Raw genomic sequence first — 18,956 nt, 5'->3', positions numbered from 1 at the left:
AATATAATTTTAATTTAATTTTTTTAAAATTTAACAACAAATTAAAAAAATTTACAATTAATTTTAATCTTCTATATTAATTTAATATTTTTTTTATTTTAAATAAAATATTTTTACATTTAAAATAAATCTTAAATCATAATTTTAAAAAAATATTATATTCTTGTTTATTTTAATTTTATAAATATATAAATAAATTTTTTTATTTGTAATACTTTATATTCTTTTAATTTATTAAAAATATTTTAAAATTAATTTGAAAACCTTACATAATTTATATATATATATATATATATATATATATATATATATATATATATATATACTTTTATTTATATATATTTATAATTATTCTTATAATAAATAAAAATACAATATTTTTATTAAAAATATCCTAAATTTTATACATTAAAAATATAATGAATTAAGAAGAAAAAGCAAAAAAATCTATGATCTCAGGTATAAAATATTTAAAGGAAAAAAATTACGAAAATGCAAAATTAGATTTTGAAGTTGCCATTAATTTTTAACGTAAAACAAATTAATTATTTTTATTAAAATATTTATTTTATATAGGATAAAATCATAACTTATATTTATATTTGGGTAAATGCCAATTTGAACTCAAGCAAATAGATGAAGCTATAATATCATTTTAAAGCGCGAATTAATTAAATACTACAGATATAAACATATATAAAGCTTTATTTTAATGTTTTGAGGCAAAATAAGACATTTTATAATAAAAAGAGATACTTGAATAGCTTTTTTAGATTTCGAATTAAGTTGATTTAAATAAATATATGTAAATTTATATAGACATTGTTTAAAATGAGAAAAAAATATCGAAAAAAACTATTGATATATTAATTTAAATACATGAAATTGATAAACTTGATTTATAAATATAGAAAAATATTTGTATTATTTTTTTAAGATATTATCGGGAAAATGGAGCTTTTTTAAAAGAAGATTTTCTGGTGTTTTTTGGTAAAATTTCTGAGTCTATTTTCGGGGAAGATTTGGAAAAAGAAATTTCTGTGTTTTTGAAATTTTTAAAAGAAAGGAAATTTTTCGAGGAAAGAATTTTTTTTTTATATGAAATTTTAGGAAAATTCTAGGCTTTTTAAAGTGTGTTTTTGGAAAAAATTTAAAGCTTTTTTTTAATTGAAGAAAATTTGATGAAAAAGCAGGTTTCTTAATTATATTTTTGGGCTAAAAAATAAGAAAAAAAAGACAATTTATTGAAAGTCTTTATGTATTTTGTAGATAAATGGGGCCTAGTTTAAAACTAAGAAGTCTAATAAGATGAAGAATATGCTATATAGGAGACAGATATAGATGAAAAATTAAGTAATTTTAGTGTTTTTTATGTCTACTTACTTGAATAAGGGCAATATAGGAAGAAATTTGGCGGGAAAAAGAAAATTCTGGAAGCCTGGAAGGAAAATATTAAGATGTGGAGGGAAAAAGGAGAAGATATAGGATTTATTTAAGAAGTCTATAATAGTTATGCACTAGATATTGTCGAAAATGAGGAGGAATTGGAAGAAATAAAGAATTTATGGAAAACTTAGAAAGGAAAAAGCAAGTTTTTATATCAAATTTGTCTAAAAATTAATAGAATTTGCCATATTTGGGATGATTCGGTTGATTTTTAGGGAATTTTAGAAAAAGAAAAAGGAAGTTTTTGGGATTTGGAAAGAATATGGGTTTAATTTTCATAAAAAAAAGGAGAATTATATCTAAAAAGAGATGAAAATTAAAAAAAGGAATAATTTTTATTGAAAAAAAATAAAATAATAGATTAATAATAACCTGATATATAATAAACTTTATAATAATTATAACAAATATAGGATAAACTAGATAATATAAATGATAAAATAAGATGTTGGAGAAGAATTTCGTGTATATATATGATATAAAATGATAAAGAATAAGCTTTAGTATATATAAATAAAATATTGGTATAAAAAAGAAAGATTTTGAAGGTCTTTTTATGAAAGGATTAATTATATGGGAAGAAGATGATATTAAGAATAGTTTATTATATTTAAAAAAGGCTTTTTTAATAAACTAGAGATGTGTTTTTTTAAATAAAATAATTTTTTGGTTATGTATATATCAGGGAATGTACAGGAAAGTATGGATTTTTTAGAAAGGATTTATTAAGGGTTTAAATAATTTTTTTGGATAAATAGGATTTTAGGCGTCTTTTATTCCAATAAAGGCGATTTTTTAAAGGCAACTATTTATTGTTAAAAAGCTTTGGAAATTATCTTTTTGAGAAAGAAAAAAAATATAAAAATTATTACGAAAAAATATATGAAGAAGATAATTTTAAATATGGTATACCTTTTGGAGTTGCGATAAACGAATTTTATTATTTAGAAGAGTTTTTTATACTAAATGAAACATTTTTGTATTAGTTTTAAAAAAATATAAGTCAATACGTAATATATGATGATTTAGTATAATGTAAATTATTAATTTCATTAGCATAAGCGTAAAAATATATCTATATATATAAATATATATATATATAAATATATATATATATATTATATTTTTATATTTATTTATTTATTTATATTTATATATTTCTATTTTTAATTTTTTAAATAATTAAAAAAAATTATTTTATATTTATTAAAATTTTTAGAGATAAAATATAAGGTAAAACTTGCTCTTCATTAGAAGCTATAAAAGAAGCTGAAAAGTCATTTTTTTATTAGAAAAATATACTAGTATTAAAACAGAAAGAAAATAGTATTTATTTAAAAGATGTTAAATTATGTTTAGAAGTACTTTCAGATGTCTATTTATAAGAAAAAAGAATAATTTTGGATAATTATAATTTCAAGGAAGATGGGAAATATGTAGAATTATTAATTATTAATTTCGAATATGCATAAATTGCATTTTATATGAATAATGAACATGAATTATATTTAAGAATGGGAGTTTTTCTTAAATTAATTAAAGAGGGAATTGTTTTCGAGGAAAACGAAAACAGTTATGTGAACATTTTTTAGTAGTTTTTAGGTTTTTTTTATGAAATAAATTATAATTTTATCAAGTTTTAATGGAAAAAATATACTTTTAGTAATTCAATGTATTTTCTTAATATTTTTTTGAAAAAAATGCCTAAATTAAAGGATTTAAATGTCTATAATTGCATAAATATAGGTGAGTTTTTATGTTTGGCAGGCTTTTTAAGCAAAAGAAAAGATTTATTTCAAGAAGGAGTTTCTTATCAAAAAAAAGCTTTCGAAAAAGAAGGAATTTAATTTGATGAAGAAATTTTGAATAATAATTAAAATTTTTCTATATCTTAAAAAAATAAAAGCGAAGTCTTTAAATATTTACTCAAAAGTATTATTGTAAGCTATATATATATTGAAAATCTAGAAGAAAATGAAGAAAATTACCAAAAATGCTTAAAATGTATTAAATTTGGCATACTTAATTTTAACTAAGATATAGACTTTTATAATTATTATGGAATCATTTAAAAAGACGAGAAATAATAAATTGGAGCTTTTATAAAATCAATTAGAATATAAAAGGTAAATATATATATATATATATATATATATAAATACATATTTAGATATTTATTTTATTTATTTTTATAAATTTAGAATTCTTTTGGTCTAGATTAATTAGCCTTTATTTATTTAAAAAATGATAAATTATAAGAAAGTGTTAATTTATTTTTAAAGTCTATCGAAATTAATACTTAAAATATTAATGCTTATGTTGGTTTATTTATTATTTAATATATGCTTGCACTTTCGTTTAAAAAATAAGAATTTAACAATAGAAAATATTATGATAAATACAAATAAATGCTAGAAAAATGTGGTTCTTATTTATTTTATATTAAATAATATGAAATTCAAGTAAATATTAATATAATATAAATATAAATTTAAATATTTATATATGTATATTAATATTTAAGGGTATTTCATTAGTTTTTGATAGTCTTTTAGATTTTTTAGAATACAAAAATACAAAAACACATGTAAATTATTTATTTTCTAGTGATTTTTATGACAGAAATCCTCATTTAGAAAATTCTATTTTAACTAAAATTTATGAGCTTTCTTTATTTAAAAATAGTTAAAAAAAGAAAGTCCCTTACTAAAACTTCGAATTTTCAACTAAAAATATAGATGATAATTTTTTGGTTTTTTTAGAAAAATATATATAAGATGAAATCCCAAAAATTAAATAAAATGAGAAAAATTTTATTTATTTTTTAAAAAGTCTTAAATTGTATTTACTTATGAGTATATTTTTAGGGAAAAATGAACAAGGAAATTACTTTTATATTAAAATTTGTAACGAAATCTCATAAAAAATACAAGAAAAACCTTTTCATATTTAAAATATTGCCCAAAAATAGCTACTTTTGGAATTATATATGGAAATAGCAAATCTTGAGTATTAAATTTTCGAAAAAAACTAAGAAAAAAGTATCATTAGAATGACTAATTTAAAAGCTATATTTTATGAAGATTTAAACTTTTAGTATTTTCCTTTATCTGATGAATTTATATAAGAAATAAATTTAATTTCAGAATTTAATTATTTAAAAGGAATCCATTTTTATAAAAAAAAAGAGTATGTTTTAGCTAAAAAATACTTTTTTAATGCTATTTTATAAGACCCGGCCTATAAGGAATATTAAACTCCTTATTTTGATTTCCTAGTGATGTATGAGAGAATTCCTATGTATAATTTTAAGGAAGATTTTGCAGAATATGAGAAGAATTTATTAATAAAATTAAATGATGACAATAAAACTTTGAAAGAGAAAATCAGATTAGTAAAAAAAGCAGCAGTTTATTTAAATAAAGGCTATCTTTATTATCTTTTATGTTGTTTTTTATTCGAAGACTCTGATAATTTTAATGAATTTAGCTTAAATAGACTTCTTTTTATGTTAAAAAATTTAAATTTAGATGAAAAATATGATAAAAAAAGAAACAAATTATTCATAGAAATATATATAGAAATACTAAGCATAAATGGCGAATAAAAAATAGACTAATTTGAAGTTTTTATATAAGAAAAAATTTAAAAAAATATACTTCTAGCAGATTATATGAAAAAACTATAAATTTATAAAAAAAATTAATCGTCTGAAATAATTCCATATTTAAAATAATAATTATAAGAAAATAAAGCAAATACCTATATTTTTTCATATGTAAACAAAATTATAAATAAATATATATATATATATATATGTATATAAAATATAAATATAGAATATTATTAGAAAATTATTAGATGATAACAAATATTAAGGTATGATATAATTGATGAGTAGTTTAAGATTATGTATAAGTAATAGTTTAGAATAGGATTTGATACCATTAAAAATAAAGAAATCTAAAAAAGGAAAGAAGATAGCACAAATATTATAGCATATTGATGCATATTAATACATATTAGCTTTAAGGGAAGATTATAAATAAGATAGTATATATGAAAAATAGGATGTTCTTTAAATGATAGTTGATGCAGCGACATATGTATATATAAAAATAAAAATAATAAAGAATATTAAATATAATTATATAAAATATTAAAATATGAGTGCTTTGAATTTTATAAAGATAATGTTAATATGATGTTTTTGTATATGTAGTTTTTATTAAAATAAAAACAAATGAAAGAAATAAAGCTTTTTATAGATATGTTGAATGCTTCAGCTTTATAAAATTAAAATGAATAGTTTATATTAGTTTTGTTTTAAGTTTAATATTATTATTTTGAAAGTTATTAGGTATATATAAATATAATTATATAAAAGTTATTAGGTATATATAAATATATTTATATTAAATGTAAATATATATTAATATAATTAATATATATTTATTTTTTTAGGACCCTTCAAATAATAAACTTTAAAATTTTTTATAATCTTTACTTGTTTTAGTTGATATGTTTAGAGATAAACTTACTTCAGATCTTAATTGTTTAATTAATTATATGAAAGGTGTTATTTTACTTAAAGTTTCTGAATAAAGACCTGATTTAGAAAGGAAAACAATCTTAAATGATTTCAAAAAAAGTCTTTTATATTCACCTGAATATCATTTAAAAATTACATAAATGTTTTCTTGATTTAATTATTATAAAATATTTATTAAATGCATAATTTTTTTAACATAAAAATATTAAAAAAATTTCAAATATAATAATATAAAATGATTATTAAAATAATTTTTAAAATAAAAAATGTTTTATTAAATGATTAATAAAAATAAATAATAATATAAAATTATAAATTGAAATAAATATATATATAATTATAATAATATACAAAAACATTTTTTTTATAAATAATTTTAAATATTTTTAAAAGATTGAAGAAAAATATATATACTTTACAATAAATAAATTATAATAAATTTTTATAATTTTCTAAAGAATTCTATTTTCAAAATAATAAATAAATGTAATAAAAATTTATATATAATGTAATATATATTTTTTTTTAATTTTATATTTTTAATAATAATCAAAAAATAAAAATGTAAATATATTAAAATGCTAAAAAATATGAAAAAGAAATATTTTAATAATATTGTAAATTAATATATATAAATACAAATATTTATATATATATTAAATATATATACATATATATTTATATAATAGAATTGACAGACTATGTAAAAATTAAAGATATTCCAATAAATATAAATCTTTATTAAAAAGATTGGTTACATACTATAAAAATATAAAAAAAAGACAATATAATACGGTCAATTTTAGTATTATTACACGGATATGGTGGTTGTAGTGCATTATTTGTTAAATTATTTTAATATTTAAAGGAAAAATACATCATATATTCATTGGATATAATAGGTTTAGGTTTATCTTCCCGCCCATAAATGCCTGAAAAACATTATAGCCCTTAAGAAATAATAGATTTTTATATAAAAGTATTAGAAGAGTGGTTTAAAAATACTAATTTAGACAAAAAAAAAATAAATTTGTGTGGCCATTCATTTGGGGGATATTTAGCATGTGCCTTTGCCTCTAAAAATCCTTTAAAAATATAAAAATTAATATTGATAAGTCCTGCGGGTTTTTCGGAAATTTCAAAATAGGAAAACTTGGAATTTTCAAAATAAAAATATAAAAAATCCTGTTTTTTCAACAAAATTATATTTTGGTTTAGATTTTTTATATGGAAATTCGAACTTTCTTATGAGTTTTTTTATAAAAAAAGCTATTTTATTGGGAAAAAAATGCTTAGTTTTTTTTTATAAAAAAGGCTTTTTTTATAAAAAAAAGTAGATTTTTTAAAACTTAAATTATTTGAAGAACTTTATAATTGCATTTTTTTAATGCCTTTTTCGATTTCTTAAAAATTCGTTTTTAAAATTTTCTTTTTTCCAAGAGTTATTGCATATATTTCTTGTGAAAAAATGTTAAAAAATAATTAAAATTTAAAAAATATTTAATTCATTTATGGAAAGGAAGATTGGATGAATAGAGATGGAGCTTATAGATTATGTAGAGATAATTAATAAGTCTTTAAAATGCATTTTTTAGATGGAGCCGGACATCATCCATAATTGGAAAGACCAGATTTATTGGCGGAAGTATTAATTAGTATTTTAGATAATTGAAAATACATTTTTTTTGTTTTATTTATTTTTTATAGATATATTTTTTTTTCTTCGTATAAAAAATTAAAAGTTTTATTTTTATTTTATGAGGAAGAAGATTATTTATAATTATAAAAACAAGAAAAAAGAAAAAAAGAAAAAAAAAACATTTTTTTGTAAATATAATTATTATAGGTAAAGGAAATAGTATTCACAATTCATTTATAAAAAATTATAGATCAATATATTATCTTAAATTTAATAAATTATGTGAAATAATATTAAACTTATTAACACTATATATGATTTCTTATTTAAACTAAACTAAAAATACTATTTCTAAAGTAGTTAATTTAACTATTATTATCATCCTAACTAAATTTTATATAGTAATAGCTGATTTATTGTTCTTCCTTTTTTTTTGTACGAAATTCCGAATTCGGCTTTATGAAAAAATATTAATTTAAAATTAAAAAGTATTATTTATAATATTTAGGAAAGATTTTGATGGTTAATATAAAGAATAACTATATTTTATAACCAGAATATTATTGCTACATTAAATGATTTAATTTTAAAGAGAAGATTATATATAGTGAAAAAAAATTTTTAATTATACTTAATATGATAAAAAAAAAAACAAGAAATCAATATAATCATAAAAACTCAATAAATTGAAAAAGTTTGTGTTTAAAAAACTCTTTTCCAATTCGTCTTACTGATTCAATAAACTAAATTTCAAATAATTTCCTTGAAAATTTAATATATACACTTTTTTAGTATGAAAATAATAATTTATTATCATTTACTAAAATAAAATTATTTTATTTAAAAAATTTTAAATTTTATAATATATTTAACAAAAAAATGATAAATATTTAACAAAAAAATAAAAAATTACTATATACATATATTCTACTAAAAAACAATAAAAAAATATGTATTAAAATAAAAACTAAAAATATATTAATTACATTTAAATTAAATATCTTAAAATAAAAAGAATCAGAAAAAATATGTATAAATTTTTTCAAAAAGCAATATAATACAAATTCCATTAAAAATATACATTTTCGACAATAAAAAAGAAAGACGACATATATACAATCTCTTTAATAGGTACCCCAAATGTCGGAAAAAGCCAATTATTCAACCGTTTACAAACAGATGACACAAAAGCAATAGTTGATAAAACATAAGGACTAACTCGTGATAGAAAAGAGCAAATAACGCACATTTTAGGCTATCCAATACGTGTAGTAGACACTGCAGGTTTAGAAGACATCCCTAAAGATAAATTTACAGGAGAACTAAGAGAAAAAATGATGAATTAGACATTATAAGCTTTATTATTAAGTGATTTAGCTGTTTTTATGGTAGATGTAAGGAACGGAATAAGTAAATTAGATGAAGAAATCGGATTTTGGTTAAAAAAAAATATGAAGAAAAAAGAAGAAATTGATATAAAGGATTTACTTTTTGTAGCAAACAAATTCGATGATGAAAATTTACTTGAAAAAACTAATTTTTTAAATGAAGTTTATAAATTAGGTTTAGGAGAACCAATTTATATTTCGGCTTTAAATGGAAATTATATACCGGATTTTTTAAGGGAAATCGATAATAAAATAAGTGATGAATATAAAAAAAAATACATAGAAAAAAAAGAAAAAAGAAAGTAGAAATTAAATGATATTAAAAATCAAGAAAAATAAGAAATTCAAAATTTAAACTAAAATAATTAGTTAGGAATTTCACTTGAAGAATGGGAAAAAGAATTTGATTAAATTAATTCCAAAATCGAAGACGAAAGTGATTTAGATGAGGAAAGTTCATCAAAAAATATTAATATTTGTTTTATAGGAAGAACTAATGCAGGTAAATCAACTCTAATTAATAAAATAATCGGTGAAGAACGTGTAATAACCCATGACTAATCCGGAACTACCCGTGACTCTATAAAAGTCGAATATATATATAGAGAGAAAAAGCTAACATTGATCGACACAGCAGGAATTGACTAAAAAATAAGTAAAGTTTCCGACGTAGAAAAAAAATGTCAAAAATAGACTATAAAATCAATAAAAAACTCCCATATAGTAGTCTGCATGATTGATTCTTTAAGGGCTTTTTAAGTACAGGATCTTTCTTTAGTTTAATATGTATGTGATCAGGGAAAAGCAGTGATTTTATGTGTAAATAAATGGGATTTAGTGCCTGAAGAATATAAGAAAAAAGCAGTAAGGTTTATGTAAAAGTAATTAGAGAAAAATTTGGGTCAAGTAAAAGGTGTTAATTTAATGTGTTTTTCAGCAGAAAAGGAAGATGATTGTGCTGAAAAAATTTTTTAGACGTCTTTTCAGATTTTCGAAAGATGGAATTTGAGAATTTCTACAGGAATGTTAAATGATTGGTTAGGTAAATTTAAAAAAGTATAAAATTTACCAACAGATGGAAAAGGAGAAAGTTTAAAAATACGCTTTTTTGCATAGGTTAAATCAAGACCTCCTACATTTGTTCTTTTTGTAAATAATAAAATGCTTATAAAAAATAATTATTTAAGGTTTATGAGAAATAAATTAGCAGAAGAGTTTTAATTAGAAGGAGTACCGATTAGAATTTTAATAAGGGAAGGTGAACGAGTTTAAGACGCAGATGGAAAAAAATACTCTGAAAAATATGTTTAATTTAAAAAAAGAAAATTAATGGTTAAAAAAGTTAAAAGAAAAGCAAAATTAGCAAAGGTATATTTAGATTCTTTTAGTAATCAAAAAAAATGATTAAAAAATAAATATATAGTGTATATTTCTTTTTTTTATTATTATATCTAAAAAATATTATTTTACTCTATATATATTTATAATTATATAAATTCATAACTTTAAAAACAGAAACTATTTATTTAATTAATATTATCACAAATATTATTTTAAATATTTGAAAAATAATTATTAATAAAATTAATAAATTTTAAAAAATTATCAAATATAATTAAAATCATATATAAATATTTAAATATATATTTATATTTTTATATATTTTTATATATTTTTATATATAAATAATTTTGTCAATTTGAGTTCTTTAGATTACTATATATAATTAAATATATGTTTTTAAAATAATATAATTTTTTTTTATATAACTAGAATAAATATTATGTAATTATTATGCATTAAGTAATTTTCTTTTTTTAAAAAAAATAAAAATCATTCTTCTAAATATTCTAAATCTTATTAATTATTTGATTAATTTTCTAATTTTTTCATTATAAATTCTAAATGTTATTAAAAATTTTATTGAAGAATTTGTTTTTCTTTCATATATTAAATAACAAGTTAAATTTAATATTTTTTAGTTGTAGAATATGTATTAGTCACTTTTAAAGGAATTTCTTCCTAAGCTTTTTATAATATAAATTAAATTTCTTATTCAAAGCCATTTATTTATTTAAAATTTTAACAAAGAATACAAAGTTCTTTAATTCCAATAAATATATACAAATCTTTAATAATATTAATACATATTTAATAAAATTCATTTTAAGAAAATTTAACAAAAACTATTAAACTATTTATTGCGAATCTTATATTTATTCTTAAAAATTAAATTTTATAAGCATCTAAAAGCTCATATTTTATTTAAGAATTCCAAATATTATTTTCAAGAAGTATCCTTGTAAAATAATAGAGGTTATGACCTTCATCAAGTTCTAGATAATTGTTTTAAAACCTTTTTATATTTTAATCTATTATTATTTTTTCAAATTCTGGAGTATATTCCCATTTGTTTTAAATATATTTACGTGAAATTTAGTTTAATAAATATGTATCAGTTATTTTGGGTAAATTTTATTTTATTATTTACGATATTTGAATAGTTTTTATGCTTTTTTAATTTTAATTTAATATTGGTTTATCTATCAAGAATAAAATTTCAAGTAAATTTTTTTCAGAAAATGTTTGCTGGAGATTTTCTATTCGATTTTAGATAATTTAATTATTTATTTAACAAAAATTAAAAATAAACTTTTTAAAAAACATATATTTATTTATTTTAGATATTTTATATAAAAAATAATTATTAATATTATTATAAAAAAAAATATATATATAATAAAAGATAATATATATATATATATATATATATAATTATATATTTTATATTTTATATTTATATTTAAAAAAATTTTGACATTTTTTTTTTTTTCATAAACACTTATCTTAGTTTAATAATGGTATAATTATTTAAAAAATAAACAATAAACAAATAAATGAAATTTAATTTTTTATATTTATTTTCATATAGAAATACATATAATTAAAATAATAATAACTAATAAAACTATATTTATATAAGTAAGCATTTTACAAACAGTACTATTTTTTTCAAAATTAATATACTTTTACAATTTCTGTATAGTTTCTTAAAATTTATTTTCTTTTTATTAAACTATTTATTCTTATTAATTAATTAATGGTATATTTTATTATTAAGGATTATTATTTAAATATTATACATAATTATCTAATTTTGGAATATCTCCAAGTTAATTTACATAATTTGATGAGTTAGTATTAAAAGTACTCATTGGAACATCAATTTATATATTATTATTTTATTTAGCATTTAATTTGTTGAATGGATTATTCATTATAATATTTTTTATTTTATTTATATATATAAATATTATTTTATTAATTTTATAAAAAATAAAATAAATATAAAAATGAAATTTTAAATTATTTATGAATTGTATTATAAATAATAAAGTAATGAATTTATAAATAATATAATAATTATAATTTATATTTGATATAAAAAATTATATTTAATATATACAATTATTAAAAAAAATTTAAAAATAAAATTATATATAATTATTTTAAAAAGTTTATTTAAAAATTAAATTTTTTAAATCTAAAGATTGATAAAAAAAAAATATATAAATGAAATAAATATGATATATAATTATAAGTTTATATTTTTTTTATTTTTTTAAATTATGTTAATATAAATATTTAAATATTGTAAAAATCAAAGATATTAAAATTTAAAAATATATATATATATATATATATATATATATATATATATGTTATATTTTTTTATTAAATATAAAAGTAATTTTTATTATATTTAATTTAATTAAAAAAAGATTATTTTTAAATATATTTATTTACATTCATTTATACATTTTCTATTAAATTTTATAATATCTTTTTAATAAACCAGTATTTTATTAATATTAAATACATTAGTCTTAATCTTAAACATAATTTATATTATTGTTATTATTATTATTATTATTATTATTATTATTATTATTATTATTATTATTATTTTAATTATCTTCTAATCCTTATATTAATTTTGAATAAGATATAATTTTATAATTATTTTACTATGCAATTATAGCATAACAAACTCCTTCTTCTGTATTTTCTTCAAAATTTGTAATTTTTTTTTCATTTAAGTTCCGTTTTTTCCTTATTTATATTAGTATTATTTCATTTTTATTTATTTCTATTCATATAGTAAATTATTTAAATTTTCTATTTTATTTTTCTTCTTTTATTCATCTATTTTTTTTCAATTTTTATTCCTTTCAAACCATTTGGTAGTGCATATTTTCCAACTAAATAATTTTTTTGTTAAAAAATTTAATTTTATTATTTTTAAATTTAGTTTTCTTCTTTATTTTCCATTATTTTTCTATTCGAAAGTATTCCTATATTTCCATTTATAATTCCCATATATTTTAAACTGTAAGATTTATTAATAATTTCATTAGAACTTTTTATAATTTCCCCAAAAGGCTTATTTTAATATTAATTAACCTCCCCATACCCTAACTATTATAAGGAATTTAAATAATTTTCTTTACATCCATTAACTTTAGTCGCATAAAACAAATATTCAAAGGGAGAATATAATTTTTGGTTACTTTCGCTGAATATGAAGCCACTCTTTGAACGAATATTTATGTTTTACTCATTTTAAAAGTATATACCCGGTTTTTTTTATATTTTTAATGGACGAATAGTACTCTATGATGAACGGATTTGTTTACGAAATTATTTTTATCCTGATTGTAAGTTTTATTGTGATTTACTGAATTGTAAACTTTTATTTTGATGTATCATATATATTTTATATTATAAAATAAATATTGATATTTTTTTTAAAATAAAAATTTAAAAATATCAGTTTTATTTTTTAAATATACAAAAAAATAAAAAATATATTTATTTTTTTCCTCTTTATATTTATTATATTATAAATATAATATAAATAAAAAAATTATAAAAAAAAAAAAAAAGTAAAAATGAAATCACTTGTAGGATCAATCTTAATATTAAATTAATGGTATGGATTAGTAATAATATCTGTTTTAGTATTAGCTTTATTATGTTTTTTAATTGGATTATTAGTTGTTGGAAGTTATCGTAGAAAAGTATTTAATAAAGATTTTATGAAAGCTAATTTTGGATAACTTCATTAAGTAACAAAAAAAAATATATATATTATTAAAAATAATAAAAAGGATACATACAATACTTAAATAAAATCTGGTGGATATCCAGATATGGGAAGTGGCTTTTATTCTCAAAGATTAGATTATCATTCGTGGTTGATTTTCAATAAATCTTAAAGGTAATTAAATATATAATAAGTATATATAAATAAATATATATATATATATATATATATATATATTTATATTTTTTTAAATAATATAAATAGAACTCATCTTTAATTTGTTGAAATATTAACAATCTCAATTGTATCAACACTTCTTGGAGGATTAACTTTTCCTATAACTTCAGCTGTTATGTGTTTTGTAAACGCTTTGGGAAGACTCTTTTATTTATCTTATATTTCATCGAAAGGTGCATCACATCCTTTGAGACTTATTGGTGCATTAATGAGTGATGTAGCTATTATTACAAATACAGTCTTTTCTTTTATTGTAGCAGCTAGATTATTATAAGGAGAATAATTATACTGAAATATATTATATAAAGGAAAGAAAATATTATTTATTTTTATTATTTATTAATAATAAAAGAATTATAAATAAAATTAATATTTAAAATTAAATAAAAAATAATTTTTCGAAATCTTAATTAAAAGATGTACAAATATATATATATATTTATTTTTATGTATTTTTTATTAAAAATTCTTATTATTTTCTTTAATTTAAAAAATAAAAAATATCACATATAATAAGTCTAGTAAAATAACATCATTATTTAATATTTTATGATTAATATTTTAAATTTATATATAAAATATATATTAAATTAAATTTATATATGATAATATTTTTTACATTTTTGGTTAAATCTAAATACTTAAAATATTATTATGTTTAAAAATTTTATTTTCTATTTTTTTGATTTTTAATCTGATATTAATGAGATAAAAAATAATGCTTATAGGTTTTTTTAAAAAATTATTAGGCTTATTTATATTTATAAGAAAACAAGATTTCGTTAAGGATAAATATAATTTATTTATAAATAAATTAATATATGAATATATAAAATATATATCATTTTATTAAATAAAATATATTATAAATATCTATCATCTAAATCAAAAGAATAATTATAATAATATAAAGGATTTTCATATATAAAAATAATATAATAATTTTAAGACGAATTGAAAAAACATTTATATATATTAAAATGAAATAGATATAAATTAAAATAAAAATAAATATATATATATATACTAAAAAAAATATATATAAAATAATAAAAAATATATATATAAATAATATTTTATAAATATTATAAATATATATATATATATTTTTATATAAATATATATATTTTTTTTTATTTTTATTATTACCTTTATAAATATATATATATTTTATTTTATATTTATATACAAAAATATATTTTAAGTATTAGATTATTAAAATAATTATTTAATATTTAATTTATTATAAATTAAATTAATTTATTATTTTTTATATTTTAAATGATAATATTATTAATATCATATATTTTTTTAAACTATAATTTAGTATACAGATAAATAGATACTATCTTTGTTTATTTTCAATTTTTATATATTTATAGTTATATCTTATATATATTCTAATAATATATAATTTTTTTTTTTTATTTTGGAGTAGTTATAATAAATTTAAATTCAGTCTAATATTTTTTTTTTATTTAATTTTTTTTATTCTTTATTTTAAATACATATGTTTTTTCTATATTATGTAAACTTTTAAAATTTAAATATAGAGTTTTCTTTTTTTTTCTTTTTTATCAGAATACTTAAATATTTTTTAATTTAGACACTTTTTATCCATTTTCATATTTTTAAGATTTATTTAATAAAATATTTTTAATTTCTACTAGTTTTTTTTCCTTTTTTTTCTTTTAAATATAGAATTATCCCCTTTATACTAAATATTTTGGTAAACTAAAATAACGCAAATTTTTAAATTTAATCTTTTTTATCAATATCTAATAATTTTTTTTATCTTAAAGTATTTATTAATTATATATTATCTATAATTTTATAATTATTTTTTATTTTTATTATTTTTATTATTAATTAAATTACTTTTTATTAAATAATTAAACAATATTTTAATTTTTATATTTTTTAAATAATGGAAAATTCAAATAATTAATATTCTAAAGAAGAAAAACAATAAGATTAATTTAAAAAAAAAAAAAGAGCTTGTACTGTAATAATTACAAAAAATTTATTTTTCAGACATTCATAAAGTAAAAATAATATAAGAGTTATATTTAAAAATTTTAATCATTTAAAAATATAAAAATAATATTTTTTTAAAAATAAAAGCCTAAATAAAAGAAAATTATAAATTTATAAGCGAAATAGGATAAGGAGGTTTTGGTATTGTTTTTTTAGCTTATAATAGAATAAACAGTAAATTAAAAAAAATATGATGCATAATTAAAAATACTAAGAAAAGATTAAGAAAGGGCTATAAAAGCAATTGCAAAAGATAAATTATCGAATAAGCAACAATTTTAAGACGAAATAAATATATTAAAAGAACTTGACCATCCGAATATAATAAAACTTTTCGAAGTTTACGAAAGTGAATCAACAATATATTTAGTAACTGAATATTGTAAAGGAGGAGACTTATTTCATTATATTTCAAAAAAGGACATCTTACAGAAAACGAAGCTGCATAAATTATGAGATAATTATTTTCAGCAGTTTCATATATACATGCAAATAATATTGTACATAGGTAAAAAAATATTATGTATATATGTAAATGTATAAATTATTAAATTTATATAAATATACATAATATATATATATATATTTATGTATAGAGATTTAAAACCAGAAAATTTTATATTAAAACATGAAAACGATATAAAAAGTATGAAAATGATAGATTTTGGACTTTCTTAAATTTTTTAAAAAGGATAAATTTTAAAATAATAATCTGGAACTGTATCATATCTAAATTTTATATATTTTTTTATATATTCATTATTATTATCTTTTTTTAAAGCCTTTTTATATTGCCCCTGAAGTAATAGAAGGTTAATACGGAGAAGAAGTTGATAATTGGGCTTTAGGTGTAATATTGTACATAATACTAAGTGGAAGTCCTCCTTTTTATGGAAAAACTAACTAAGAGATATTCTATAGAATAAGAAAATGTTAATATAACTTAAATTTAGAGGAGTTTTAATAATGTAGTCTTGAAGTAAAAGACTTATTAACGAAATTATTAGTAAGAAATCCCAAAAAAAGAATTAGTGCAATGGAATCTTATAATCATGTATGGGTCTAGTAAGAAGTAAGTAGAGAAATGGCAAATTTAGTAATTTCTTAAAGTGCCTTTAAAGGTTTAGAAAAGATTTGCAATTTAAAATAAATTAAAAAAACTTTGCTTGTTTACATGGCGACTTAAATATAAGAAAAAGATGTCGAGAATTTGAAAAAAGTAAATATATAATAAAAATATAAATATATATAAATTAGATATTTTTAAAAATTGATACAAATGGAAATGGTATGATATCTGAGGAAGAACTTTTATTAGGAATATAATAATTTAAAAGAGAATTAAATATAGAAATAAATGATGATTAAGCTAAAAGAATTTTCTAAGCAATGGATTTTGACAATAGTGGATAAATAGATTACACAGGTATTTATTATTAAAATTAAAAAAATATATATAAATAGAATTTATTGCTAGTTTTATAAATAATCCAGAATTTCAAAACGATTAATTAATAACATAAGCTTTTCTAAAAATCGATTAGAACAATGATGGAAAAATATCTAGATAAGAAATACAAGAATTATTATAAAATAATATAATACCATTAGGAGATTAAGAAGTAGAATAATTAATAAAAGAAGCAGATTTAGATGGCGATGGAGAAGTATAAAATATAAAATAAAAAATATATAAATATATAAATATAAAAAAAAATATATATATAAAAATATATTTATATTTATATATATATATATATATATTATTTAAATATTGATTTTTTAGAGTTTTTATAATTAATTAAATAAAAAAGATATAAAAAAACTTAAAATTAAAGTATTATAGTTGATGATAATTGTTAAAAATCATGAAAAAATAAAAGTATTATATATATAATAATAATTAAAACATATAAAAAAAACTCATTTTTATCTATAATTTTCAATTTATTCTTATAATTCATGTTCTTTTGAAGCGCCTTCCTATAAATATATAAAAATAATATTATTAAAAATAAAAATTAATAATTTTTTTATAATTTATATAAAATATATTTGTAATATAAATATAAATTATATTATATATATATATATTATTGAATCATTTTTATATTTTATTAATATTTAATTATTATATTAATTTTATATATGATTTACTCTTTTAAATTTTCTTAATTCTTTGATTGCTTCTTCTGATTTTTTTAATTCCTCTTCTAATTTATCTTTTATATTTTTTTTTAAATCTAATTCAATGTTTAAGTTCTTCTGCTTAAACTCTTAAAGCTGCATAAATTTCTGTTTCACCTGACATTGAATTTTTATATTATCTTCTAATTAAAATTTCTTTATGTTGTTATATTTCTTTAAATTTTGATCGCATTTTAATTAATTCTCCTTCCACATTTTTATCTTTTATTTCCTTTTCCAAAATTTCTATTCTTTCTTCTTTTTCGTTTAATTTCTTTTATAAGTCTTCGATTTCCTTCTTTATTTAAATATCTGTTTTTATTTAATTTTATTCATATTCTTCTTTTAAATGACTCCAAATTT

At 16.6% G+C, this 18,956-nt stretch overlaps 3 protein-coding genes across 3 annotated transcripts, besides 46 other annotated features; all 3 read left to right on the top strand. All coding sequences in view use genetic code 6, as the record gives it.

Annotated features, from left to right (window-relative positions):
- Positions 1-272: 272 nt before the first annotated feature.
- Positions 273-353: a microsatellite.
- Positions 276-347: a microsatellite.
- Positions 354-2,515: 2,162 nt separating the features above from the next.
- Positions 2,516-2,604: a microsatellite.
- Positions 2,572-2,606: a microsatellite.
- A 970-nt stretch (positions 2,607-3,576) lies between these two features.
- Positions 3,577-3,603: a microsatellite.
- An 882-nt stretch (positions 3,604-4,485) lies between these two features.
- IMG5_182700 (hypothetical protein) lies at positions 4,486-6,150 on the top strand (the record flags this gene model as incomplete). Its single annotated transcript, XM_004027429.1, has 4 exons — positions 4,486-5,224; positions 5,286-5,552; positions 5,618-5,806; positions 5,911-6,150. Coding segments are annotated over 4 exons (1,434 nt in total), but the record flags the coding sequence as incomplete, so codon positions are not given.
- Positions 5,796-5,851: a microsatellite.
- Positions 5,796-5,862: a microsatellite.
- Positions 5,848-5,902: a microsatellite.
- Positions 5,871-5,899: a microsatellite.
- A 473-nt stretch (positions 6,151-6,623) lies between the features above and the next one.
- Positions 6,624-6,683: a microsatellite.
- Positions 6,638-6,674: a microsatellite.
- Positions 6,684-7,463: 780 nt separating the features above from the next.
- Positions 7,464-7,502: a microsatellite.
- A 78-nt stretch (positions 7,503-7,580) lies between these two features.
- On the top strand, positions 7,581-10,429 carry IMG5_182690 (hypothetical protein; the record flags this gene model as incomplete). Its single annotated transcript, XM_004027428.1, has 2 exons — positions 7,581-7,653; positions 8,688-10,429. 2 exons carry the CDS (start codon positions 7,581-7,583, stop codon positions 10,427-10,429), a joined length of 1,815 nt encoding a protein of 604 aa, XP_004027477.1.
- Positions 7,783-7,816: a microsatellite.
- Positions 8,497-8,540: a microsatellite.
- A 235-nt stretch (positions 10,430-10,664) lies between the features above and the next one.
- Positions 10,665-10,709: a microsatellite.
- Positions 10,674-10,708: a microsatellite.
- A 1,024-nt stretch (positions 10,710-11,733) lies between the features above and the next one.
- Positions 11,734-11,785: a microsatellite.
- Positions 11,743-11,801: a microsatellite.
- Positions 11,754-11,808: a microsatellite.
- Positions 11,778-11,828: a microsatellite.
- Positions 11,829-12,407: 579 nt separating this feature from the next.
- Positions 12,408-12,451: a microsatellite.
- A 4-nt stretch (positions 12,452-12,455) lies between these two features.
- Positions 12,456-12,497: a microsatellite.
- A 211-nt stretch (positions 12,498-12,708) lies between these two features.
- Positions 12,709-12,746: a microsatellite.
- A 186-nt stretch (positions 12,747-12,932) lies between these two features.
- Positions 12,933-12,993: a microsatellite.
- A 738-nt stretch (positions 12,994-13,731) lies between these two features.
- Positions 13,732-13,793: a microsatellite.
- Positions 13,794-13,977: 184 nt separating this feature from the next.
- On the top strand, positions 13,978-18,184 carry IMG5_182680 (hypothetical protein; the record flags this gene model as incomplete). Its single annotated transcript, XM_004027427.1, has 10 exons — positions 13,978-14,106; positions 14,197-14,306; positions 14,397-14,586; positions 16,071-16,098; positions 16,494-16,580; positions 16,827-16,914; positions 17,003-17,126; positions 17,188-17,625; positions 17,664-17,832; positions 17,871-18,184. The coding sequence occupies 10 exons, from the start codon at positions 13,978-13,980 to the stop codon at positions 18,182-18,184; spliced, it is 1,677 nt and encodes a 558-aa protein (XP_004027476.1).
- Positions 14,315-14,375: a microsatellite.
- Positions 15,183-15,249: a microsatellite.
- Positions 15,337-15,436: a microsatellite.
- Positions 15,371-15,443: a microsatellite.
- Positions 15,371-15,476: a microsatellite.
- Positions 15,403-15,495: a microsatellite.
- Positions 15,424-15,495: a microsatellite.
- Positions 15,426-15,496: a microsatellite.
- Positions 15,427-15,499: a microsatellite.
- Positions 15,455-15,506: a microsatellite.
- Positions 15,461-15,541: a microsatellite.
- Positions 16,134-16,217: a microsatellite.
- Positions 16,151-16,230: a microsatellite.
- Positions 16,222-16,266: a microsatellite.
- Positions 16,897-16,942: a microsatellite.
- Positions 17,025-17,066: a microsatellite.
- Positions 18,075-18,141: a microsatellite.
- Positions 18,078-18,142: a microsatellite.
- Positions 18,081-18,136: a microsatellite.
- Positions 18,095-18,170: a microsatellite.
- Positions 18,185-18,447: 263 nt separating the features above from the next.
- Positions 18,448-18,500: a microsatellite.
- Positions 18,501-18,956: the final 456 nt, after the last annotated feature.

The sequence above is a fragment of the Ichthyophthirius multifiliis genome (genome assembly GCF_000220395.1).
Source record: "Ichthyophthirius multifiliis unplaced genomic scaffold scaff_1120509251328, whole genome shotgun sequence".
NCBI classification, from domain to species: Eukaryota; Ciliophora; class Oligohymenophorea; order Hymenostomatida; genus Ichthyophthirius; species Ichthyophthirius multifiliis.
Note: the sequence above shows the minus strand (reverse complement) of the source record. Positions and strands in the feature narration are given on the sequence as shown.